This window comes from Lonchura striata, chromosome 5 (genome assembly GCF_050655825.1).
Source record: "Lonchura striata isolate lonStrDom1 chromosome 5, ASM5065582v1, whole genome shotgun sequence".
Taxonomy (NCBI): domain Eukaryota; kingdom Metazoa; phylum Chordata; class Aves; order Passeriformes; family Estrildidae; genus Lonchura; species Lonchura striata.
This window is the reverse complement of record NC_140707.1, coordinates 36399279-36426628: the sequence shown is the minus strand read 5'-3', so window position 1 is coordinate 36426628 and position 27350 is coordinate 36399279. Positions and strand designations below refer to the sequence as shown.

Below are 27350 nucleotides of genomic sequence, written 5' to 3'. Positions count from 1 at the left end.
TTAAATCTTGTGCTAGACAGTGAATTGTTTTGCATTTATATTTGCCTTAAAGTGTTGCAATTGTGTTTACTTTGGATCATGGTATTTAACTCCTGGTGAAGTATCTGAAGTTAAATGCAGTAGAGCAGTCTGTCCTGCTGTGTACCATGGCTCAGTTTCACTTTTGGTTGTTGTCCTGTTGTGGTAAGGGAGACCTATGAGAAAGCTGCAGATTTTACAAAATCCAGCCTTGTCTGCTGGAACAGTTTTTCTTGAGCACCTTGCAGCCATTGGCATTCAGCTGTTCAGATCACGTGCACCTTCCACTCTGTACAGATTTGGGTAGATGGGGCAGAAAAGGGAGAGTTAGACTGATGGAGCTGTTCCAGAACAGCTCACATGGCATGAAATCACACTTCCCGTGTTTGCAACACTGGTCTGTCCAGCTGGGTTGTATATACTGAAACAGGTATATAGGGCATAGGATTCATAGAATGCCACAAGAAAAAGAGTACTATTTCTGTGGCCCACTTCATTCAAAGCAGCTGTAAAGCCCTAGAAATATGCTGTTCCTTTTTTTCCCATTTCTAATTTATGAATCACTCTAATTTTGAATTATCACATGAATTTCTGTTAAGGACAATCTGTGTAATTTCTGCTAATGAGATAAATACTTGATTGTAAAGGGTGGAACTAAAATAAATCTTTGCAAAAGGAGAGTTAGAGCAAGGGTATTACTCTTCTAGCTTTGCTAGCAGTTGGCAGAAGGCATAGTTTATCAAAGGCAGGTTTTTTGTGCCTGGTCATTCATATGGTGTTCTTTGTGGAGTGGGGAGATGTTGCATCTCTGCTTGGTTTAAGCTCAACCAAGGATTGTTTTCTGTTTCTACATTGCATAATCACTTGACTTTTAAAATTTGATCCCATGGTAAGGTATTTGAAATGGAGATTTGGGGACAGGGAGAAATGTGAACAAGAATATAGATTATTATTGCTTTACTTGCAGGTAACAGCTGTGCCACTGGAGTTCTACTGCAATGACCGAAGTGCAGAATACGAGCGCAGGGCACTAAGGGAAGGAGGAAGTCTTGAAGCAAAGCAGTGCGTACTCCATGGATCCCCTGAGCTAGCAGCTGACTGGCTGAAGCAGTGCTCCCAGTTCTTCCCAGAGCATCCTGGAGGGCTCTTAGGGATCAGGCCTCAGAATGGCTGGTCTTTTATCAGGATACCAGGTAAGTTTGGAATTTGTAGTGAAATGGAGATGAGATAAATAAGGACATCTGTTATTTGGTGGTAATATGTGCTTGGCTGTGGGCTTTTTGAAGGGCTGGGGATGGTTGTGTGTTTGTTTTTCCTTCTGAGTGAAAGTTAACTTGGTATCTTAAAATACACCATAATTTTGCATCCTCTTTCTGAAGTAAATATTCGATGGATACTGAAAACGTGTAATACAGGTTTTTCTAATGCTTACAAACCTTCCTTTGTATGTCAATCCTCCAAATGACTGTAAAGAGATAGACTTGCTTACTAGAGCACAGTCTGCTCTCACAACCAAATACTGTTTTGAGGTTGGAGATAGGAAGATTACATGAAAAGTTAGAGACGTAACTTGCCTCCTAAGGTGTTGAAAGAGCTTCATATTGTTCTAAAAGATCTTTTATTGATCAACATGGTGAAAAGGTTAAAATTACTTGTGGCAGTCTGCCATGAGAAGGGTAGGTTTGAGGACCAAGTTCAGAGGAAATTAGTCTGGAAAATAAGCCATGAGGAATTTACTGAATTTCTGTTGAAATAAAGACTTACTCATATTTCCTTGTAAAGTGGGAAAGTGTACCAGTAAAATAAATGTACTGTTTTTTCTTAGAATTAGACTAAGGTAATCCAAGATCTCATAGGGTTTGATTTCCAGTTCTGCAGTGACTTTCATGGGCCAGACATGCTCTAGCTGTCAGAAGATGGTCCTGAGAAGCAAGCAAAATTCTGCAGAAAGTACTAGAGATCTGACAGATAGCCAAGAGGAAAAACAGCTTACACTGCCAGATGCAAAGTTATTCCCAGACCCTTTTGGGTCAAGGATGTTTGGCAGGGGAAGTTAGTACAGTAAAAGGAAAGTGGCCTTTTTCTTGCTACAGTCAGGTTTAAGAAGGTACCTTCATAAGTATTCAGAGTCATTTGAAGCACATAGCATGTTTGTACCTAAGTAATGGAGAAACCATTTTTCATTAACTTGCACTGGATTAATAGTCATAGGTTGATGATTTTATAATTTCTTCAGAAATTCTCTAAACTGTTTGCTGGTTATTTGGAAAAAGAAAATGAATCTCTGTAGCAGAAAAATGGGAAGTATTGAAGAGATAAATTAAGATAGAGAACATGGATAGAGAAATGCAGAAAGCATCGAATGCAGAAAAGAGAGAGGGCTGCATTCTCTTGAAAGACTTCCGTTTTAAGCTGGGGACTTTGTTATTACCAAAAAATGATAGAGGACTAAAGATAAGGTACAAGAAGCTTTCAGAAGTGAAAGAATAGGTGCAAGGTTGGGCAAATTGTTGACAAAGCGCAACAGAATTTGGTTGAGAAGGAGGTTGGGATGAGTGTGTTACGTAAAGCTGGCTCAATTTAGGTAGTATTGGACCTAGAAATGGGGTAAAAAAGTCGTTTTGTACAGCTGTGTTTTAGTGGAAAGTAGCATTCAAACCTAAACCTACTCTGAGAGAGCACACACCACAACAGGACATCTGTGTTCATAGGTGCAGAAACAGGCATGATGCCTTTCAGAAAGTGAGTGATGTGCTGAAGGAGCCATTTGCAAGGCTAAAGTAGCAAATGTCAAATGGAATGGTTGCTGTGGAGGCCTGTGGCAAATAGGTGACAAGAAGAAAAGGGGGACACCACCTCTCTTTCCTAAATCCTGATCTATCCTCTCCTGGACTCGGTGTTCCCAGTACCCTGGCAGCAGGCTCAGCTGTGATCACTGTGGGAATCTCTTGAGGTTTTTCCTGTTCTTTGAAAGAAAAATGGTCCTGGATTAAATGGCAGGAAGTGTCTGAGTCCTTTTAGTATCGATAAAAAGCACTGGCCTCACTGGCTGTTTACTGTGAGAGCCAGCTAGCTCCTCACTGACCCCATTGTGCTGTCAGGAGGGGAACCAGGGGTGTCAACTGGAGCCCAGACTTTATCTCTCCTTCCTCTGCTTTTTGCATGTCCAGAGGCATTTTTTCTCATTCTCCAGAGAGCGCTGAGCCCAGCTACAGTCATCAGCCAGAGCTCCTGACAAAGGTTATTCTGAGTCATAATTATTTGTAACTATTCTTCCCAGGCCCACTGCATCCCCTTGTAGATAATTTATGTCCACATTCTAGCATGGCTGGAGGCAGTTGGGTTTGGTTTTTTTTTCAGACTGACAGCCATTTGGTCTGATTCCTTTTTCTTGTTTATTTCATACAGTGCTAAAGAACCCAAAAATTTTGTCCTAGGGAGAGCTCTTTGCCAATGCAAGCAAAGTACAGGACCTCTATCTCCTGACTGACTTAAACTTTTAAAAGTTCCTTTTAAACAACAACAGAAAAAAAATTGAAGAATTTGCCATTTAAAGTTGCTATTGATCATTAAATGTAAAAATGTGTAGAACTGCAAATTTTGGAAATCCCCTTTAAAAAAGTAGTATTTTTCTTCTTCTCCTAGGTAATAGAAAATTAGAAGTGGAGGTGGAAGACATGGAGTTTTTATTTTCTTTTGAATAATTCTGGTGTTTTCTGAAGATGGCATGAGTTTATTGCATTTTCTGTTGCCATTTTCCAGAATTTGTCGTTTGAAGCACTAGGTGGCAGGCTTTCAGCATGGAAAAATACTTGATATTGGAAAACACAATGGCATTAGGAGAGCATGCTTAAAGGTGCCAGGTTAAGGACAAATTATTTTCTCTTCCAGAGATGATAAATCTCTTTTTTGGTAGTACCGTTTTGCTCTCCTCAAAAAACCTTAAAAACTTTCTCACCAGTGCAGTCTTCTCTACTGCTGAGCTATTGGATGACTTATGAACTGTTAACAAGTTGCTAATTTTTCAAATAATCTGCAAATAAATTCTTTACTTGTAATTTGCATTTCATTGTGATTTAAAAATAGTAACTTACACAATGGAGACCTCAGGAGCCAGCAGCAGAGGACACACATCATTTCCAGTTAGCAAAGCTTTATTCTGCCTATTGGTGCTTTTGTGAGGAAAAGAGTAGCATTTTGCTTTTGGAAACTTGCTAGTATGTTAATCTGATCTTCTCAACACTAACTTTTGAACAGACCCTGTTGGTTCTCTGAGTTTTCTCCCAGTTAGATAGCTTTTGATTAATAATCATGTTAGTTTGTCACTATGGCTAGATTATATATCTAGACTTTTCCTGTAGCTTCACTCAGTATAATCTGTTCTGAAATAGCAGGCTGACCAATTAGAATGAAAGCAGAGTGTCGTGGCTGTATTTATAATTAAGGGGAATAATAACATTTTCTATAAACAGTAAATACTGCTGTTGAACAAAGGCCTTGACTTCCATAAGTGTATTTTAAAACCAAGTAGCTGTAAGTCTTTTCCATTTTACTTAATTGCCTAAGTTGAAAATTTGGTTTTCCTTAGAAGAATGCATGAAGCTATTAATGATTTATTTGTAATTGAGACTGTGTGCTGTTCTAGAGATGAATGCATAATTATACATTATGTTACACTTAAATGCTAGCCTGATGTGTGGGCTTGAGTTTTGCTTACAGTATTTCCTGGGCTCAGCTCTCTAGTTAATGGATTCCCTAAGGTAACTGCTACCAGTTTAAGCAATGGTGTGGTACTTGCTCCTGGCAGAGCAGATCATCACTGCCAAAAGGAGGAAATAGAGTCGGACAGGCAGACAAGCAAGAAAGAGCAGACCTGTCTTGTCTTCGGTTCTCAACTAGTGAATTACAGGTGCATGGCTCTAAAATTACCATAGTAGAGACCATTTGCAGCATTGTTCTATAGAGCAAGTGGATTAGCTAATTATTTTAAACCATATGGAAACTCGCAATTTTTTGAATTTCAGAAAGGAGATGGTTGGTTGCATTTTCTGATGTTCTGATGTGTACTCCAGCAACAAGTCCATTATTTATATTTAAGCTAAAGATACTTCTGAAAGAAAACAACTACATTATGGCTTTTCCCAGCAAGCCCATAGCTCTACGTGCAGGAGTCGCTTACTACTCTGCCACATCGCTGCATACCTACCACATCACTTTGGTACTCATGGACTCTGTTGCCTGCTGTAAGACCTTTTAGGAGTGCTGTTATGTGATCTGTGCTCTACTATTATGAACCTGCTTTTGGTTATATTAAAATACATGGTGGTCAGATGAAAGAATTAATTTTGTATATAACATATTTTTAAATTGGGATATTGGGAAAGACAGTTAACTGCCTTATAGAAAGCTGAATTTTCTTCAGCCCATGAGTTAATTCATTCTGTGAAGCAGGAAGTGTGCAAAACTGATACCTGCTAGACATTAGAGAACATTACCTGCTAGGCATGCTGAAAATACTTGGGTTCTGTACTAGCCTGCACCATCTGCAGTTGTCAGCTTTCCGTTTTGGCTGTAAACCTAAGTTCAGACATCCAGAATAATAGAGAATCATCAATGGCCTTTCCAACAGATAATTTTTTGGAAGAAAATTTCTCTTCATCCTCTTTCAACAGTAATGTATTGTTTATTGAAGTTTATGTACAGAATGTACAAACAGGAAGATCTCCTTCCTGAAAAATACTTCATGAGCAGTGCTGAAATAGAGAGGACATGAAGTATAAAATCTGAAGTGACTGAAAAGATTGCCATCTGGAAACATTTCTTAAACAAAACAAAAGAAAAAAAGGAGAGGGCAGGGAAGGATTCAAGGCAGTGCTGTGAGGGGATTGTTGTTTTACAGTGATCTAGACAACTGTTCTTTTCTGGGAAGGTGAGGGGTTTGATTTGTGGAGGATAAGTCTAAACCTCAGCAACAAGTAGCAGCAAATGTACAAGGGACAGCATTTTCATGTGTGTAGTGGAAAATATTTCTTCAAGTGTTAAAGCATATTGTGCTTGTTGATCTGGGCAGAATGAAACCTTAAATGAAGGTTATTACTGTCTAAAAAGAGATTGAGTCCATACTTATGACCAGTCTGTAATGACATTTTGCCACGTGGCGCATATGGGTCTGCTCCCATCCCAGCAAACAAAAATTATTGTTACCATTGTGATTTTAAGTATCATCCAGAAGGGACGCTGGAGTTTCTTCCATCACACCTCGTTACTTCAGAGACTATAATGCAGTGAGGTCCTAGGAACACTTAGAAGATAATTTGTTGCATGTATCTGGGTTTGCTTTATTAATTACCTGCTTTTCTTCTATTTCTTATTAGATAAAGAGAGTCTGATCACTGACAGTGGAAAACTTCATGCTCTTGATCTTCTATTGACACGGCTGAAATCTCAAGGACACAGAGTTCTCATTTACTCGCAGATGACACGGATGATTGACTTACTGGAGGTAGGAGAGTAATGTCTGACAGAAGACAAATTATGAACATGGAGATTTAGCAACACTGTTTTGGAGAAAGTACAGTAATTTGGATGCAGCAAACCTAAATAAAATTACTATACCAGAGGATACCCAGAGGTTAATGCATTAATATGATAATATAAGAACTGCCATACAAAGTTAGACCTAAGGTCCAACCTAATGTTCTACTGGTACCAGTGTATAACAGCAGATGTTACACAGAAAATACGTACAAGAATACTGATACTTCACCATTACTCACTCAATTTCCAGTAGTTTGCAGTTCAAGGGGTTTCTGAACCAAGTGTGCTTCCTATATACTCAGTTGTCCAACATGGATTCTTCTTCCATAAAGTTGTTCATTTGCATCTTGACACCTTGTTAAGTGTTGGCATTTGCAGAGCCCTATGTCAAGGGGTTGCATGGCTTAATTGTCCTCTTTTCCTGTTTGAACTGCTTCCTTCTTTTATCATTTGATGCCTGCATGCCTTTTTATTGGAAGGAAGAGGGAGAACAGTGGTAAATTGTACAGTGTTTATGTTACTTGTAATTTCACAGACTATTACCATTTTCCTCTAATATCTGATTCGTCTGCAAAAGTTTCATAAACATTAGGAAGTTCTCTGGCACACAGGATAGGAAAGAAATAAGTAATGAAGTCATAACTTAAAATTTAAAAACAGACATTCTTCATCTGAAGAAGAAAAAAAAAATCTTTATTTGATGAGCAGCTATGCCATCAAAGAGCTAGGATACTGTCTTCTCCACAATAAACTGAAGAGAAAAAGTGAGAAGACTGAATCAATAGCTGCCTAAGTCATGAGTTCTGTATGAACAAGAGAGTATTTTAAGGTCAGCAGTTAATAGTTCAATAACAAATTACAAGCTGAATTTTGTTTTTGCTGCTGTGAGGAAAAACAGAACTTGCATGGTTGCAATTCTGTATTTTGGCATTTTGCCTAGCATTGCTTTGTATGCCTCTTTTTTTGGCAAACACTGGACATGATGTAGGTTTGTTGATACCCTGCATTACACCATGAAGCTCATAAAGCTGTGTTTAGTGCTCCTGTCTTTTCTCTTAGTGTTGAATTTGAAAGGCTTATGAGCATACCATTTTGCTATTCCATCTCCTGAATGTTCAACTTCACTTGTGTTTTATTATCCAAATAAGCCACTTACTAAGTCCTCTGTTTTTCTTTCTCCCCACCCAAGTAACAGAAGCTGAAGTTAAGCAAGCTAAAAATCAAGTAAGGACTAATTAATAAGAAAATCCATGCAAAACCTGTGTATCTGTAGATAACTGTTTTTTTCCTGATCTGTCAAAATATATCTGCCTACTTGAATATGAAAAAACACAGGATGTCTTTTTAAACAGTATTTGGACTATATTGCACTAACCTAATCTATGCAGGGCAGAGAGCACAAAGCACATTGTTTACAAAGTTATAAAACAATGTTTGTTTTATGTAGCTTCAGTTGAAGAGCTGCTGCGCAGTTCAGTCATTATGAAATGGCAGATATAAATACAAAGAGGAGAAATATTTTCTTTCAACAGAAAAGGATCAATTATAATTTCAGTATTGTTTTTTCATGCAGATGTGTATTTCATACTTTTTAAGATTCTGTTTGTTTTTCTCCATGTGATTGCTTTCTTCTGTAAGAGTAATTTTCAATGGTTTCAGTGGGAATCAGATTGTATTCATGAGATGAGGTGTGGAATTATGTTCTGCATGAAGTAATACATCTTGATTATACTCTACCAAACGTTAATGAGTTGTGTGAAAACAGAAGAGAACTCAATTTAGACTGTAAAATAATATGAAGGGAAAACATTTTCCTGAGAAAGTACCATTGTGGAAGCTCAGAAGAGCACTGGCTTTAGCAGCACTGCATTCTTACCATACTCAGGTCATCATGTGTTGTTTCTTTCCCATGCTTTGTTGCAAGAGTTTCATTGTTTGTCTTAGACTGATACTTCTGGTGGATTGGTGACTCTTTACATTGAACAAGACTGGCAGGTAGATTTTTCAAGCAGGTCTAATACAAGGATCTCTAGATGAGACTGAAGCGTCCCTATGAGCTTCCCCCACCCCACTCTTGTCATTCCTCATGGGGAACTAGAAAAATGAGCAGTCATCAGGTGCATTCCAAAGTTGCAGTAGAGACCAGGTGTATTTACTTCTAAATATCTTCTTTGCCGTCAGGGTTCTCTCTTTAGCTAACAGCCTGTCATTTATATGAGTGATCAGAACAGTAAAGTGCTGAGAAGTGTAGTATGAATTGCAATGTGGATTTTTTTAAACTTTTTTCTGTAGTGAAAGGTGTACTGTTAATATTTGGGAAAGTACTGCACAAAACCATTTCACAGCAGAAGGATATTTCATATGGGCACTGTTACACTACTGTGAAGTATCTACCTTGATCAGAGGAAGTAGATGGGGGCAGATCAAAACCTTAGATGATTAGCTAAGGGCTAATGTACAAAGCTAGTTTGCACACCTGGGGGAATAAATGCCAGTATTGCAGGTGTAGAATAACCTGTTCTTTTGCACTTTTTGCATTTGTGAAAATGTCTGAAATCTGGAATAAGGATAAATTCACCTGATGGAATTAAAGAAGTTGTTTTCTGTTTTGTTTAGAAGACAGATAATGAAAAGATGGTTAACAGATGAGGAAGACTAACTCAAGATCAAAAGGTTGAATCATCATAAAGGCAGCTAAAGACAGTAACAAAGAAATGAAAGGAAGAGGTTCTTGTGATAATAGCAAAAGAATTGATCAAATCTGGAGAAAAGGTGGCATAGTGTCTGACAACTCTTATTTCTCTGGTGACAGAAACCTGTCATAGAAATGGAATAAATTAATACTTCATTAGGATTTGTTTATGCAGTGAAGTAGCTGTTTTCTGCTTTGAACTTCTGTTGTTGTACTCCAGAAATTCTACTAGCCATGAGCTGTGCTTCATAGTGGTAGTCCAAGTCTGGATTTGGCCATTTCCACACTGTTTTATTTACCTAATTTTCTCTTTCATCTGCTTCATGTTGAAGCTTGCTTCCTCTGCATCAATCTTTTTCTCAGTTTTCTTATGATATGGCAGCTCTTTCACTATTTCTGCAGAACACAAGGGGGTCAGGAGCCCTGAAGGACAGGTGACAAGGAGAACTGGACATGGTACTATCAGAAGGTTCATTAGAGTGCAAGCACTGCCACGTGTTCTCATAGCATATCAGTTCTGTGTCTGCTAAGCACTGTGGCTTGGAGTAAGATGAATCCAATAGTTTTTGCTGCTAAAGCACTATCTGTTCCTTTCTGTCTTCATTTGCACTCATGGCATCTCAGACTCATGGCTAAACCTAACTCATGTAACCAGTAGGTGTTGCATCTTGTCAGCCAAGCAAGGATCCCATTGTTTAAGCACCCCAAGGATGTCTTTCCAGAGAAACTCTGTGGTTATTTGAGCTTTGTATGTAATTCAGATTTTGTTGATAGTTGCACAGGTATCAAGAAGTACTGAGAACCTTAGAGCATGAAAAACATGTTTCTGTGGAAAAAGCCTTTGCTTACAATATTCCTAGCTGATGCCATTTGATTTGTGTCTCAAGCAATGGTTTCAGTACTGCTGCTTGGCAGGAGCTGTGGGCTGACACACCAGTGTAAATGTTCAGTGTTCTCCTAGGCAAGAGATTCACAGGCTCTTTGGTGCTGAGATAAAGCCTGGACAGACATTATACAGCACCAGGTTTTCAGAATCGCCAATCAAATGGTATACGATTGACAGGGAGCAGGTGCAGTTGGTTTGTTTGGAAAGGTTTGCTTCCACAGTAAAAACTTGGGATTTAGTAAAAATTTAGACTCTGTAAAAACAAACTTCCCATTTTAATGATTTTTTTTTACCTATTTATTTATAGGAAAAGGCATGTACCAGGTCTGCAGTGCAGCAAATGTATCCCCAACTCTGAACTAACATTGTCATTTATCTCTTACATGAAATGCAGAAGCTGACATATGATTGAGTAGCTTTAGTTTCTGGATTGTATTATTATCAATTGTATTATTATCAATTCTTATTGCTTACAGAACATTTTTTGATAATGTTTATGGAACTTTGTTGTAATTAGTAATCCTGTTTTTATTGTGTGTAGCGGGGGGCTCTGCAAGAATCAAGACTGAACAGTTTCAAGAACAACTATATTTTTTTGGTGCATGTTCTTTGCAGGAATACATGGTTTATAGGAAACATACCTACATGAGATTGGATGGTTCTTCAAAGATTTCTGAGCGAAGGGACATGGTAGCAGATTTTCAGAACAGGTAATGTAGTTTGCAAGTTACGTTCCTGCTAAAATACATGTACCTAGGAAATTGGTGTAAGATTTAATGGAAATAAATGAAATTTGTACTTCTTTCTTTATATCAAATTGATCTCATTTATCTGAAACAGTTTCTTCGTTGTTTGCTGACCAGTAGTCAGTGGTGTTGATATGAATCTGTGAAAGAGTACTGGAAGCAGTTTTAGTGTAGCCACGTCTTGTAGTTCTTGCCAATCCAAATAAGCTGTTGCTTAGAAAGAAGCTCAGTTGAAAAGCAGCAAATGTCCAATAGTTATTAAATGCTTTGGCAATTGACACTGTAAAGATGAGATTGAAAATCTTGTATATGCTAGAGTATTGAAAGTGACCTAATTTTCTGCAAAACAAACTATTTAACCATATTTTACTAAGAAACCATAAACTAATATACAAAAGATAAAATGTGTTTTTTATTAGCTAGAAAGGTAGGGTAAATCTTCTCATTTAGTAAACCAAAATGGATCCTGACAATTTTAATAAGCGAATCAGGACACATTACTTACAATGATTGAGATTATGATTATTAAGTTTCCTTTTAATCATGAGATACGGCTTGATACAATGTCATTTCGGTACGGTAGTTCACAGAAAGGTTATCCTTTCTGTATGTTGACATGAGCTTGTAAGAAGGTCACTTTCCTATTTCAGTGGAGTTAGGTTCATAGATAGTTGTTTATTGCAGGGTGAAAGCAACATTTTAGACTTGAGAAAACTCCTTGTTAGTGGTCCCAAAGTACTGTAGCTGAAGATAGGAATCAAGGCTTTTCAGGTCACTGGTTCACAAGGCTAATGGACCTGAAGGACTCTGTTGCAATGATGAGTCTTCTAGTGAACTTGAACATGTGCAGAAGTAGAGAGAACCATATTAGTACCTTTCTTTCTGCCTGTTTCCAGGTGTCAGAAACAAGTTCCTTGCAGGTTATGATGTCTCCTGAAATCCTGATGCTTCCTCCTGTAAGATCCTTTAACCAAAAGAAGTGAAAAAATCATTTTACTAATGAACAGAATTTGGTTTTATTACGGAATAAAACATCTGAAGAAAAATAGTAATTTCAGCAGGAAATCCCTTTGAAATGTACATCAGCCAGTCTAAACAAGAATTCCTATTAAGATGTTAGCTGAGTTCCTCTTATACTTACTTATACTTCCTCTTATATTTACTTACGAGAAATATTTCCAGGAAAAAAGTATGACTGAGACTAAACTATTCTGCAGGATATCCTTGCAAGGTGCTGAAAATACATAGCTATGGCATGTAATTTGTTCACATAGTCTGTGTCTCTGTCCACTTTGCTTCTCAGATGGCATATCCAGAAGCATATCACAGCTGCGTGTTCAGGTGACTGTACACACATCCCAGTATTACAAGAGAACAGATTACCAGGCCAAAGATTACCTTCAGTGCAAACAGGCACCTGTTGACTCCTTTGGCTTTGTTACCTACAAGTTAAAGTCTGAAGATTGACAACTTAGTTTTAGTTCCTTCCCATTCATTCTGCAAGAGTTTCTGGTACTTCACTGATTTTACATTTGCCAAGTTGTTCAGACAGTGTAGTACCAAAAGGATGTGGCATTCCAGACTGTCTTCTCTTAAGCAGAGAAGGACAATGTGTCAATGTCTTTGGACTCCCTACTAGTGTACTGTCTGCTTTGTTTATGTCAGCCTGTTCAAAGATCTATAAGGTGTGGAACAGTTCTAAATACTGTTGACTCTGCAGAGACATTAGTGCAGTTCACAACCTCAGCAGAAACTTTGATTTTGCTGTTACTACTTGAGTTTTCATGAGTACTTAGTCATGCAACATATAGGCTTGTCTCCTTGTTTATTCTGTTCAAAGCACCAAATTTAGAACAAAACTTGCATCTGCACAGTTTTGACTTTTCTTTTTCTTTTTTTTTTTATCACTTGAGCATCATTAAGGCAAGTTTCCTTTAACATAGGGCTTAGTTCTGTGAAACAATAGGTTGTTCTTTGTGTGTAGGAAATCTTAATTTCCAGTGTGGGCAAGATAAACAAGCCTTGGTTTGTTTTGATGCAGATAAATAAACTGCTATTGCAAATTGAATGTTTACATGTTCAGACAGTCATCTTTTGTAGATTACCTTCTTTCACTCTTTCATATGTTTCTTTTCCTTGACCATGAATGAACAGCACAAAGCGTTCTGAACTGTTCAAGTAATAGAAATAGCCAAGATTGCTTCATATGGGTCAAAAATTGCTTCTGTGGTTTTTCCTTGTTCATGCACAAAATAAGGGGGTTTAATCTCTTTCCTCTACAGGAATGATATTTTCGTGTTCCTGTTAAGTACAAGAGCTGGGGGTTTGGGCATTAACCTTACAGCTGCAGATACGGTAGGTGAAATTTGGTAACAATTTATGTGGAAAAATCAGTCATTCTGTGTGAAAGTTGGCACTCTTTTGCCCATACTGATCAATGTTTTTAGTACTGCCATTCACATTGTGAAATTGCATATCCTGTTTACTTTGTTATTAGCAATGTAATAATATCTGGATGATAAAGTTGTAAAATATTGGACATTTTGGTACACAGTTTTTGGTTACAGTTGGAGACTTCTTCCCACTCCACACATACTTCAGTACTAGGGTCCAGAAAGGAGTTGAATTACTGAAGGGATTTACAAGTGCAAATGACACTTAGATGAACAGCATGCACTGTATGAATGACCCTTTACTCCTAAGGTTCAGTTACAAAGGAACCAGTGGAATAGTTATCACTTACCCTTTTTTCTGTACCCAGAAGAATAAACAATGCCTATAAAAGTATAAAACAATTTGTAGTTGAGGATCAGCTACTCAGAAAGGATAAATTTCTTCCCTTGAGGTGTAAAGATAAACTGATTTAGGTGAATTGCAAGGATTTGCACTCTGGAGCAGCTGCCACTAATCACTAGGGAAGGAATACTGATGAACCATTCATCTTTTCATTAACAGCTATTCTTGTGCTTCTGACCTGCACCTGGCATGCTTGCAGATTTGACCTCAAGTCTGTAGCCACACAAACCCAAAGATCTCTAAATCAAAAAAATCCTACCCTATCTTGCTGTCAGTCACAAGAAAGCAGAAGAAAACAAGTATTGTAGGATTTTCAGGGTTTAAAAGAAGAAATAGATAGAAGCTCAGGCAGGTTCCTTGCATGGGCACTTTTAGTGGTTTTCTGTGTAACTTTCTTAATACTTTGCTGTCTAAAATTTTTAAAATGCCTTTGGTTTTGATGCTCTTTGTGCATAAAGTACTATTAGAGTGATAGTGCAATATTAATTTAATGTGGTATTTCAGTTTTTTATAGTCAAAGTACTAGAAACATTAGATTTTATCTAGGTTTTGAATGAAAATTGGAGTATTGTGTTCTTCATGAAATTCTAATATGATGCTAAGTAACACTAAAATGCATCCATGATGTGGACTGCAGTCTTAATTAATTGTATGACAGTGATTTAATGTGATAACAAACTTAGGAATTTTGTGCCTCCCTATCAGGTCTGTTTAAGAAGATATTAAAGATGTTCTTTGGAAGTTGAAACATTTATAGTGTCAGTTAGTTTGAATTCACCTGAAATGCAATGGAAGAGACTTCACAGGACTGGGAAAGGCTAGTTTAACACAGCCTACAGTGGGGCTGTAATTCTGTGAAACATGATTGAACTTCTATTGTTGTCAGTATATTAGATTTCTGTTTGTTTAGTCATCAGCTGCTCTAAAAGTATGTTTTTATTTAATACTTTCTGGTGTTGCCTTGCAGGTAATTTTCTATGACAGTGATTGGAACCCAACAGTAGACCAGCAAGCCATGGACCGGGCCCACAGGCTGGGTCAGACCAAACAAGTCACCGTGTACCGCTTGATTTGTAAAGGCACCATTGAGGAGCGCATCCTACAGCGGGCAAAAGAAAAGAGTGAGGTAGGAATAAGGAACTCCCCTGCAAAGAGAAGTTACAGGAATGGTATCATAAAGCACATATTGACATGAGTAAAGAGACAGAAAAAGTGCCTGCAGGGAGACAGAAGAGAAGGCAAAAGGAAGTGTCTTTGTTCAAACATGTGTCTCTAACACAGCAGCAGTCCAGTGACATATTGATAGAACTGGAAAGAAGTTAATTATTTACAGTATGACTTCATGAAAACTATTCTTTATGTTGCTGTAAAACTACACAGGCTTCTTGGAGACTAAGGCTTCTGTCTTTGCTGTGTCAGAGTTACTGATGCCTGTCACATTACACAACAGCTGATATTTTTTTAAAAGACATTTGGAAGGTAATCAAGAGGAAATTATTTGAGGTGTTAGGGTTGCCAGAAAAGCTCAGTGTCCTGAAGCATCAAGCAGTAAGCGTACTGGGAATTTTAAACCTCATGATACTTTATTGGCAAGAAAATAACTAAGGAGATTCATGCTTTTTGGTAGCAGTAGGTACACTATATACAATATTCAGATGTTTTGTGTACTTGGAGTTTCTTCTAGCTGTTGTCTTACTTGGATGCTGCTCATGATGTTGCAGCAACTGAATGCATACATATTTCCCTTGTTGAAACCATTTTTTTCTGAGATACTGCACTAGAGTTACCTGAAATCAGCCTGAAAATCAGGTGTAGTCTGCTGGTGATCCAAATAATTGAAATTGCCTTAGGTTAAAGCTTGTTCTCTTCTGTTCTTCTTAGTTGTTGGGTTTTTTTGTTAATATAGTTTAGTAACAGAGGCTGACTGAATTGCTTAAACTGCAACACCAGTTCGGGATGGAGATACAATTTTCAGTCAAGGAGACTAAAAATGTTGCACCCTTTAATAATGTGATCCTCATGATCCTCTGTGCAATTACTTGAAAATTTGAATGGGTAAATAATACTTGACAGGGCTGTTGCTGTATTTTTGTTTTGTTTTGTTCAGCTGTATATGAATTAATACTATTCTAATTTGTAGTTTATTACATACTGCTTCAGAAAAAATGTAACCTTCCATAAGGGATGGTAATTTTCTCAGGGGCTTATCATATTTTATACCCTGAAATTTTGCTGCTAAATTTGCTATGATAGAGAAATTAGATCAAGTCTGAATTAGAGAGATGTACTTGCATGATTTTTGCAACTGGCTTTTAGTGATGGGTTATGAGAAATGTTTCATGGTGGCTTTGATTAATCTTTCCTCTTCTTCTCTTGTTTTTTTCCTTCTAGATTCAACGAATGGTAATTTCAGGTGGCAATTTCAAACCTGACACCTTGAAGCCAAAAGAGGTGGTTAGTCTTCTGCTGGATGACGAGGAGCTAGAAAAGAAATGTATGTGGAATTAGTGTTTCAGCAATTCCCCCATTATCCACTTCATTACCTTATGAAATCTGTGTTTTTATCTCTACAAACACATGTATTGCTGATAACAACTTCTGTTTCCTGTCTCTTTTTGTATTGCCAACTCTTGTTAGTACAAGAGCTGAGCTGAATGAAGTTGTGCAAAATGAGACATGATGATGTGATTAAGTTTTTATTGGCACTCATTCAGGATCATTACATTGTTCCTGAATGACAGAGCTTTGACAAGAACTATGTGGGTCACGACAAGAAAAGTATTAGTAAAAGTGCTGTATTTTGTCATATTTTTGAAGTTAGAGGCATATTCTTTCGTGTTGCTTGAAAGAATTTCCTTGTAAGACTTTTTAGTGACTTGGAAACAAATGGTTTTAATAGAGTAATTCTTTCAGTGTGTTTTAGTTTCAATACAACTGACTTTTCTTCCCAGTGCTGTTAGAATAAGAACTTCTTGTAAGATTCATAAAAGGATAGGAAATATCTTTGCACTGGTGACAGCTTTGTATTTCTTTTCCAACAGTGCGTCAGCGTCAAGAAGAGAAGCGACAGCAAGAAGAAACAAATCGTGTGAAGGAACGTAAACGTAAAAGGGAAAAATATGCTGAGAAGGTACTTTGATACAGAGAGGTTACCTGTGCCTGTGTCAGTGATAGAGCCAGAAGAGCTTCAGGATCACTGTTAGGGAATGTGGAAACATTTTATGCCAAGGCAGTCTTAATGGGTGAACCTTCTTGCCTTTGCTGTTGAAAGTCAGTCTGTGGCAGTTCCTTACACAGAAGAGGGATAGTACAAAATAAGTAATGCATAGTTACCTGTAGTTTAGCCATTAGCAACTTCAAAAATAGGGAAGTACTGCCTATCCAAACAAATCTGACAATCAACTGATCATTAAATTGATGACTCTATCGTTCTCCAAGGACAAAAGGGGAATGTAAAGGAAGCACCAAACACAGGTAAATCCCATACAGCTATAAAACTTCCAGGGAACTAGGGAAGATTAGTTTGTTTAAAAAACATCACTAAAACCAGTTTTTGAAAATTCTGAGTTTTTAATTAAAAAGACAGGGAGGCTTTGCATTAATTAATTGGAATTTTGTGTAATGGTAAAGAATTTCAAGCTCACTCCAAAAGGTACTAGAAATCAAAGTAATTTTTTAAGAGTAAAACTCCATCATCCCAGCTATTTTATGAAGAAAAACAAATACAACCCTTCTGAAAACAAAAGAAGGAACATTTAAGGGATCTGTTACCACAACATTCAGAAACTTGTTTTGGGAAGTTCGTCCTATGGCACTCCTGAGTTAAAATACTGCATTAGATTTTGAGTTTTTGGGTTGCTTGTTCCCATTCTTCTGTTTTATTGCCTTTTCATTCCTGGATTACTTCATTTATTTCAGAAGAAGAAGGAAGATGAATTGGATGGGAAGAGAAAGAAAGAGAACATGAACCTTGTGATCCCATTTGTTCCCTCAGCTGATAACTCCAACCTGTCTGCTGATGGGGATGACTCTTTCATTAGTGTAGACTCTGCCATGCCCAGTCCTTTCAGTGAGGTAAGACTCACCAATGCTTTAACCCATATACTGTTTCAGTTGTGGCCCTACATCTTGTGGGATTCTTGCTGTCTGGTACTTTAGCTCTTGCAGAGCTTTGAGTGTGTGGGGAAGTGACATGTCTTAAAGGTGAACCATGCAAATTAAAATAGTTTATTGAAAATGCATTAGCTGCTAATAGACTGCCTTACAGCTCCTCATGTTGACATGCCATTATTCCTCTCTTCCTTCACCATCTGCCTTCCTTTTCTTACACTGAATTTATCCCCTGACTTTCCTCCCTTCCAGTCCGTGAAATTTTTCCACTCTTATCTAGAGTCCCACTTAACTTTCTTCCTGCTTTCTTGTCCCTTTTTCCTGCCTTTCTCAAGCTCACATTTATAACCTGTGTGCCCTCTCCCATACCAATATCTTCCATAGCAAGAACACTCTGCTCCTGAGCCAAACAGTATCCCTCAAATAGCTCCTTGACATTCAGTGTCTTTGTAAGTACCCCTCATTAGTCTCATCTGTGTCTCTGTCTCTGCTTCCTCACTTGCATCATTCTGAATTATTGTGGTTTTTCTCCTCTGGAATTTAAATTAAAAATTCTCAGTGTCATAATCTTATTTTCCTTCATCAGTGTGTAAAGAATTGCAGCAAATGTACTTTGTTCTGTGCCATGTCAATTAAGATTTCTGTATTGTACTGTTCGTTTATTGATCAAGATTTTTATTAGCAGTAGTAGTGGCTTAAGAATCCTGTTTTCTCTTTTGCAGTTGAAAATGCACAGTTGAACAGCAGTTTACTTAAATCTCTGCTGAGCCCATTAGTCTTTTGCTTCATAACTTGACATGTATTTTCATGAATTGAAATTAAATAGTGGGTGGAGGTCTTTAGTGCTGCTCAGTGTGTAAATAAAGTGTGGTGCAATCAGGCAGATAATGTATCATGCTCATGCTGCTGTTGTAGAGAAAATGGGAAAGAGCAAGTACCAACTATTTGTGATTGTACAGGTTTTGGAAATCTTACTATTTTTGTACCCTTTCCTAACCTGAGGAGCTAATGGCTTTGTTCTCTGTCACATTTAGATATCCATCAGCAGTGAATTACATATGGGCTCTATCCCTCCTGATGAGAGCAGTAATGATATGCTTGTGATTGTGGATGATCCAGCTTCTTCAGCACCTCAGTCAAGGGCAACAAACTCTCCTGCTTCCATTACTGGCTCAGTTTCAGACACCGTGAATGGTCAGTACTCTTCTTGTCTTGATTTATTACTAACATTTATTAAACCTTAACTTTTCATAGATAATTGATAGTTTTTCTGCATTCTGCAAAGTTACTTGTGATTTGATAGGAAATCTGTTTATAGTCTGTCATTTGCCACACTTACCTCTTCTCTGTGTTAGTTACTTCAAAATGTTGTATCCTTTGTTCCTGTGTTATTGAGGGCTCTCCTTCCCTTAAGTTTCTTACCAAATGACAGACGACTACTGAACTATTAATCTCTAAGCCTTTCCTTGAATTTGCTATTGGGTTAATAATTAGTTCTTTATCTCCAGGGGGTGGTTGGAACAATTTGTTTGAAGTGTAATGTAATTTTAAATAATGTCAAGTGCTTTTAATTACTGTAGTTTTTCACAGTGAAATAAATAGAATCATAGTTCTTGACGAGTTTCTTTAGAGATAGCAGATGGAAGATAACTGCATCTCCATCTCCAAATGAGAAAATGCATCATCCTGAGATGCATCATCTCTTTCATGAGACCACTGCTTGCTAGCAGTGTCCCTGTTACTATCAATGCCACACAGGAACGGTATTCATGTAGCTGCTAGGCAGCTTTGATGCCGGGCTCACTTGTGAGGCGTGTGAAACACTGCAGGAGTCACTGGTTTTTCTTTCCTTGTTCAGGCGTTTCAATGCAAGATTCATCTCTGGCTGTGAGAGGCCAGTCAAGTCGAAACCGGGGTCGTCCCAAAGGTGGCTCCAAAGGTGGCACTGGGAAAGGCAGGAGCCGGAAGTCGATAGCGGGGAGCGCAGCAGCGATGGCAGGGGCCAAGGCAGGGGCGGCGGCGGCCTCTGCGGCGGCGTACGCAGCCTACGGGTACAACGTCTCCAAAGGTACGTGGGTAGGGCAGGCACCAGAGCACAGCCACGTGAGCTGGCCTGATGGCTGCTTACAGCCTGTCAGGAGATAGGTTAAATGTTGTGTCGTTGGTATGGCTTGTCCATTGTATTCTGAGATCCAGGCAATACAAAGTGTGACATAGTAAGGGTGTGAGAGGATAGCTAGTTTTACCTCAGATGACCTTGAGTTTCATCTGCCCTTTGAATTATCTCACACCAAATATTTTTCCCGTTGCTTTTTTTTTTGTTGGTTTTGGGGGTTTTTTTATGTGGTATTAAGACAGATCAGATAATGTTGTTTATGCTTGGGCTATGGCTGTGGTTTTCCTGCATTGCATCATGTAAGTTACAGTATCGCATTCCAAAACTTGCTAAACTGATGGTAATTGAGCTGCAGCTTTACACCAGCTGAAGATAGCCCAGGGTATAACTGTGAGATGTTTTGTATCTTAAGGAGAGCCTCCTTCATTAAACTGTTGTAAGTCATGAATACAGAATGGTCTTAGGACTGATTGTTAACCTGTTGTCTGCTGTTGAAGAACCACAAGTGGAATAATATGCTCATGTAGAATTTGATTCTCTTTTCCATTGCTAGGCATGTCTGCAAGTAGCCCTCTACAAACAGCAATCATTCGGCCTTCCGGACTTGCAGATTTTGGACCTTCAAACGCCTCTTCTCCCTTGAGCTCCCCTTTGAGCAAAGGAAACAGTATTTGTGGGACCCCCAAAAGCTTAAACCTGACCAGCAGTCTCATAACAGAAACTTCAATTCGGAAGCAAAGCAAAGGTGCCCACACCTCAGGTGGTCGGTAGTAATTTTGAACCCCCAAAGCTTGTCTGAACTGTGTTGGCTTTCAGAGTAGACCACCCTGCCAGTCGAAGGCACGCTAACAAATGCCTTGTTGCTGTCCAGCACATTTGTGGAAAGAAAATCAAAGCACAATGGGAGTGGGTGGTTGATGTGAGCACTTTGATTATGTGTATTCCAAAAAACTATCTTTGCAGACACTGCAAGAAGGAGGGAAGGGAGTCTGGGGTAAGAAAGATCCAACTACTCCATGCAGTATCCTGCAGCTGTGTGTGCTTGAAATCACACCAGTATACTTCCTGTCTTGTAGCCTGAGGTGGAGCCCAGCATTAATTTTGTCCTATGAAATCAGTATCTGAACCCCAGGAGAATCCTGTAGAATCACATGACATTTCTGTCCTGGCAGCTGGTCAGTGAACATGCAGGAGTAATTTGGGGCTGTGCTGAAGATGTGTGATCAAAAAAATTCTTCTGGTGTGGATCTCTGAGTTTTTTAAAGACTTGAAATTCAAAGGAATGTGTCTCAGGTTGTTTCCAGGGAGCAGACTCTTTTCAGCACCATTTGTCAGGAAGATGTTCAGCGCTGCAGAATACAGGGAGCGCTGTCAGGCCTCATGAGAGCAGCAGCACAGCCTCTGCTTCACACAGTGGGAGAAACTGCAGGCCAGTGATTGGTTTGCATTTCAGAGTTCTCATCAGCACGAACACTCACCATGTTCAGAATTATTTCTCTCATTTTTAAGGTGCACAGAACTCTTAAAAGCTTAGAAACAAAATAATGCTCTATTTATACAAATCTCGAGAAGGAGGAAAACTGAAGTGTTGAGGAGGAGTTTGTGCTGCTCCTCTCACCGTGCCGTAGCAGAGCATGGATCTTCAGCTTGCAGTGCTGTGAGAGGAGCAATGTAAAACAATCCTGAGAGAGGGAGAGGGAGAGAACTGTGCCATTCCCCCTTCCAGCCAAATCCTGGGAAAAAAATTGTCTCATATCCCAGCCATCCCATTGACTGTTCCTGCAGTGTGTTTTCCCTTCATCTTTGTGGTCATCACACATACTGGAGTGGTTGAGCTCCCTGCAGTGTGGGTAGTAGCTGTGTCCCATGAGGCTGATAGAAGGCAGTGCTGCCAGCACCCATCCATGTTCTTGTTCCCTGGTTGTTCCTTCCCCATTCTTGATGCACAAATCCTGCCCATAGCCCCTTGCTTTGCTGTAAGCGTTGTCTGCATTGCACTGAGATTTAGGTGTGGGACAGTTGTTCTGTCTCACACGTTGAATTAAGAGGCTGTTCTGCCGGGGCACTTTCATCCCTTGAGAGAAGCAAGTTGAGTTGCAGGTCTGGGCTGTGACAGTAGAAGATGATTTCTTTTTTTATTATTTTAATTTTTTTCTGACCCCAAATCCTTTGCCTGGCGTCCTTCAGTGTAGAGCAAGTGCTTCCTGTTGGTTCTGCCTCTAATTTGCACACCTGAAAATAGCAGAACTGAGCTTAGTTAGATTGATTTTTGAACAGATTTGCAGGGCATAATTGAGGGGGAGGTGATGTTTAATTAACTCATGAAGACTTCCCCCTTCCCCTTCTATTCACATGTATATATGATATTTAGAGGGAATCAGACAAATGCCAAGCCTTTTTTTCTCTTTGAATGTGCTGTCTATTTTTGTAACTGAACTTGTACATATGTATAAAGAGAGACACATCTTTCTTTTACTAACTGGAGGAGAAAATCTTAAATAAAATGGAGTGAGATAATTTTATGTAAATCAGTGTCTTTGTGGTTTTTGTGCATGTAGCTGTATGAATGAGAGGATTAGGGAAGGGAGCATTGGAGGGGTGTGCATCTGGAAGTGCTTCTGGAGACAAACGCTGCTCCATGTAAACTTCTGGAGTGTCTGTGCTCTGGCAAGTATCATGTTTGTAACCTTCTTCAGTTACAACTGTACCCTTATCCCATGTTTGTATTCACTGATTACCTCTTAATCTATTTGGAGTAAGTGTGCAACAGGTCACAAGAAAACAGAAGCAACTATAATATTAAACAGTACCTCGACTTCAGTGGTTGAATTCAATACAGTTGATTGTTGAGACATCACTCTCTTACAGTTGTTTTTTCTTATTTTTTTCTTTCCAGTGGGAGTTAAAAGAACTTTTTTATGCACAGTCTCAATCTCCAAATTGCTAGACAGTTGTATTAGATTATAATCCAAAGTGGAGAGGAAAAAAAATTATAATTTTAAAAGCTTGCAAAAATGTAGTATGTCACATGCTATACTTTTGGAAAATTAAATTACTGATATTTAAAACACTGATAAATATTAAAATAAAAATATTTATTTAAGAGTATAAATATATTTAGTGCATGTTTCTAAAACTAATCATTAAATATATTTTACATAACATAAATAAAAATAAAAATATTTAGAATAATTTAATCTTCAAGAGAAACATCAAATGACATCACAAGTTATGGCCAAAGCAGTGGTAGCACATCTGCTTGCACAGTTTGTGTCAGTCCAAGAAGTTCAATAAGATCTAACATAGTTGTAAAATAAATGAACTGCTAGATCATATTCAGTTCAATTTCTATAAGACATTACATTTCAACATTCTTGGTATTATGCATGATAAGAGAAAAGATTCTGTGATAGTAATCAAGGAATTGGGAAAAATCATGTGATGGCTGTCCTAGTCTAATTTCTTGGTTTGGGGAAGGAAGTAGTACTGTAAAGACAAAGACTGGGAATTTTTTAAGAAGGTGGAGATAGTTTTGTAATCAATACCTGGGGAATGCTTCTGTTGAAGTGAGCAAATGGGTGTGCACACTGAAGCTTTGTTCTTTATAATTTCATTTGAGCATCTTTTCACTCTGTGTCTTACGCACTTATATGCATTAATGGCAGAGAAATTCACTTTACTCCAAGAGATAAGGTATTTGCTAAAGGTGGACACAGTGATTGAATGAACTGAGTTTGTTCATTGAGCTGGGAATGGTGAAATAGCTGTCAGTATGGTTTGGGGAATGCTGGGAGTGCTGTGTACTCATCATGCTAAGTTGATGATAGCATTTTCCTCACTGATTACTACAAAACTGTTAAATACAGTTCACAGCTCCTGTTGAAGACATTTAAAGGTGATAATTTTCTTAGATCCTGAGAAGTTAGGACTTTTAAGTGATGTAGTGTCTCAGCCTCACATATTTTATTAGTTTACCCTACAAGGGTTGTCTAGTTCAGAAGGGTCCTAGAACACCCTTTGCCCCCTATCCTGCATTTTCTCTTTTCTATTATGGCTCAAGTCTGCTGTCCCTTCCGTTTAGCCAGCCACTAAAATTCCTTTCCTTATTCTGCAAAGAGATGCACATGTTACTGCAGGATGGTTTGAACCAGGAAATGTTTTAATTCTTCACTTTAGGGTATTATTGCTGCACTGTCCAAATGTGGTGAATTTCTGTGCCTTCTCCCCTCTCTGTTGCCTGCTTTCTCCACCACAGTGTCCCTGCTCTTCGCTGTCTTGTGTCCCCTTTGTAGAAAGCTGCCTGTATGCCTATCTTGCTTTATTTACATATCCCCAAAGTACATCCTTCAGCAGCATTTCCCAGTGGGGGAGGCACGCAAAGCTCAGTGGGAAAAGCTCCATGCAGCAGGAATAGGGATCTGCACTACTTTGATCATAGCTCAGGAACAGCTAAGTTGCAGCTGAGAGAAAGAAGAGCACAGTTGATAAAATCACTCTGGGGCAGGATGTGGATCAGTGTAATTTGGGAAGTGCTGCCCTGTGACCACTTCACTGCATGGTCTGTCCTGATCTTCTCAGTGAGCTGGCCTGCTTCTGCTCCCAGATAGACTTCTTCTGCCTCCATCTTTCTTTTTTTTGTTGACTCTCCAGTCTGAAACACACATTATAATTCTCAGGGAGCCTCACAGGCATGTCTTGTGGAAATTTCTGTTAGAGTGGCTGGAAAACAATTTGTAGTTCACTACCCAAAGGGATGTTTGCTTGCATGTGAAGTATAACTGAGACATACATGCTAAAATAAAGGTAATAATATCTTACACTCCTTAGACTTGTGAAGGATTTCTTTTTTTATTTGCAGCCTGCACCACTTGCATAGCAGTGAATGAGAGGGAAAGGGATGATTCAGCCTTTCTCTCAGGAGCATCTGTTAGGACAATACAGATGGCCCAGCTCTCAGATTCGACCAGCATATCTGTAGAGTAAACAAGTTGTTCTTGTAGCACTCACATTAGCATGTGCTCCTCTGAAAAGCATCCAACAAATGCCTCTTGAAATGGAGGAATGCATGATAAGATGACTTGGGTTTCCTCCAGCTTCAGCCTCCTCTTTGCTCCTACCTACCCCTTCAGAAAAGTGAAGTTACTCCAAAGCTAATGGGCCTTCCAGGCATTTTGTACTGTACTCTATTTATAGAATACTCTTCTAGGGGCATATGAGGGAATTCCTTTGCATCCTAAGCATGAGGAAGTGTTTCAGTACTCAGGTATGAAACAGTAACTCCTTCCTTCCTCAGCTGATGAGCATCCCTGATAGAATGAGGGATGAAAACATTGGAACGCCACTTTTGTGTCTTCTTAAGTTTCCCGTGGACTGCCAGTTCTGTTAGGTCTACTGTACTTAACAGGCAACCATGTGAGCTTCTAAACATCCAAGCACTACAGTATCCCTTGTCATCTCTGTGACTTTTTTTGAAAGTAGTTGTTTTTCTCCTCCCTGTCCTCAACCTTATTCAACTCTTTTTAAGACCCATGTGTTGTCTTTAGTGCTTTTGCTTGGGAGGGGAAATGCTTCTGTCTAAAGTGTTAACTTTCAAATGCATGACCCTTATGCCTTGCACCTCTGTTGTGAGGACTGTGAATTAAGATAAAGCTAAACAGGAAAAGAAAAACTCTTACTGTTGCTCAGAGATTAGAATTTATTAGGAAGTTTACTATGGATTTGGATTGTTTCACAAAACTGATTTTTGAACTATTTGTTAAATTTATTATAATATTCATAACAAGAAATTAGCAGCTTTTTTCTCAAGATGTGTTTAAGAAATGCTCTCCTATTAGGTGAAGCAAATCCTGTTAATCTCACCTCTTATCTGTTTCTGTGGTTCCTCTACATCTTAACTTCCCGACTGGATCTTCCTCTAGGAAGAAATACATTACAAGTGGGAGCCCTCCATCCATACCTTGGTAGAATGTCATCTGTCTTTCAGGTAACTGTCGTCCAGGTTTCTTTTCAAGTGTGGTGTTACAGTTTCCCTTGATGTTACAGTAGAGTTCAAATACAGAAATTCTCATTTTTATTCAGTTTAGTGAGTACATTTTGGAGTTTTGCAGCTGCTGTGCAGACAAGTGGTTTTATGATGCTTGTTCTTCAACAGTGTTCCTGAAGAATTCCCCTCCCAGGTAAGCTCTCTGCTGAGGAAGAACTTTATGTTTGCTGGGAGCAACTATTCTATAATTCACAGTCTTCTGTAATTCAAGTAACTTTCCTCCATAGATAAGTCAAAATTTGTGTCAGGATTGGTCTAAACCCATCTGAATTCCTCACAGAAGTGCTTCCAAAGCAGTCACCTTTGGCAGCCCTTGTGCATCCCAGTCAGTCAGAAGCGGCAGCACAGAGTGCCTGTCTGTATGTCACTCAGCCTATGGAAGGCTGATGGGGGATTTTTTAAGAATGGGAGAGTCAGCACTTTTCACCTGTAGTTGGCTGAATGTTGCTGTGGGTTTTTTTTAAACTTCATTAAGGTTTTGGCATGTGACTGCAATTAGCTACGTGCTGATCAGCAGAGCGTGCTGCTGCACAGTAAATGCAATGGCACGTGGCCCAACACACCCTTGAGTGACGCTTCATTGTCTGTGACAAAGCTCCCAGGCTTTCCTTTGCAAGCAGGGGAAACAGAAGAGGTGCTCAGGTTATATGAACCATCAGAGAATTTCGAAAACCAACTAGCCAGAAATCTCTTGGGGGATTACTCCATGTATCTGGTGGGTGCTAATGGGAGGACTCTTCTGAGTCTTGTTCTTGCTGCTCCTGATCGTTCTTAGAGTTCATGTGAATGCTTTTTTGAACAATGTCAGCATTCCTGCAGACCTCCCTCTTCTTGCCATTTAATCGAGATTTTTCTTTGATTTATTTACAGTCATAGTCCTATGGTATTTCATAGAACTATAGAATGGTTTTAGTTGGAAGGGACCTTGAAGATCATCTACTTCCAAACCCACTGCTATGGGCAGGGACACCATTTTTGTATCTACTTCCAAACCCACTGCTATGGGCAGGGACACCATTTTTGTTGAAGTGGATCTCGAAATAGCTCTAAAGATGCCTAATGAGACATTCCAGTCTCTGGATTTTAAAGGCCCCTGACATAGTAATTCAGCTTCATAATGTCTGTTTATCCAGATGACTGCAGTCTTTCATCATTCTCTGCATGTTCAGAGTTTGGAAGAAACTACTGTAACTAAGTTGCAGTCACAAATTTAGTGAGATATTTATTTAATCTGGTTAGCACAATAAGAACAATTTTTCTTAGTATTCTAGTAATTTGACACTCAGATCAATTCCAATTGACTAATTGGAAGCTTACAGTGTGATTCTGAATCTGTAATGCACAAGGAGGTTTCTAAAACAGTGTTGATGTGGGACTGAAGTCCTGACAATTCCTTTTATTGGCTG

The 27350-nt window shown here is 38.8% G+C and overlaps 1 protein-coding gene across 6 annotated transcripts in view; it reads left to right on the top strand.

Moving 5' to 3' along the window:
* Positions 1–24723, top strand: part of INO80 (INO80 complex ATPase subunit) — a 64920-nt gene extending 40197 nt beyond the window's left edge. For all 6 annotated transcript variants that reach the window (XM_085580273.1, XM_021533451.3, XM_077784158.2 and 3 more), the window contains 11 exons: positions 986–1211; positions 6393–6520; positions 10749–10843; positions 13162–13234; positions 14643–14801; positions 16067–16169; positions 16717–16805; positions 17594–17749; positions 18820–18979; positions 19644–19853; positions 20455–24723. In XM_085580273.1, the coding sequence (XP_085436399.1) occupies positions 986–1211; positions 6393–6520; positions 10749–10843; positions 13162–13234; positions 14643–14801; positions 16067–16169; positions 16717–16805; positions 17594–17749; positions 18820–18979; positions 19644–19853; positions 20455–20672 (1617 nt within the window). In that variant the 3' untranslated portion in view covers positions 20673–24723. The remainder of the gene's footprint in view (positions 1–985; positions 1212–6392; positions 6521–10748; positions 10844–13161; positions 13235–14642; positions 14802–16066; positions 16170–16716; positions 16806–17593; positions 17750–18819; positions 18980–19643; positions 19854–20454) is intronic.
* The last annotated feature ends 2627 nt before the right edge of the window (positions 24724–27350 follow it).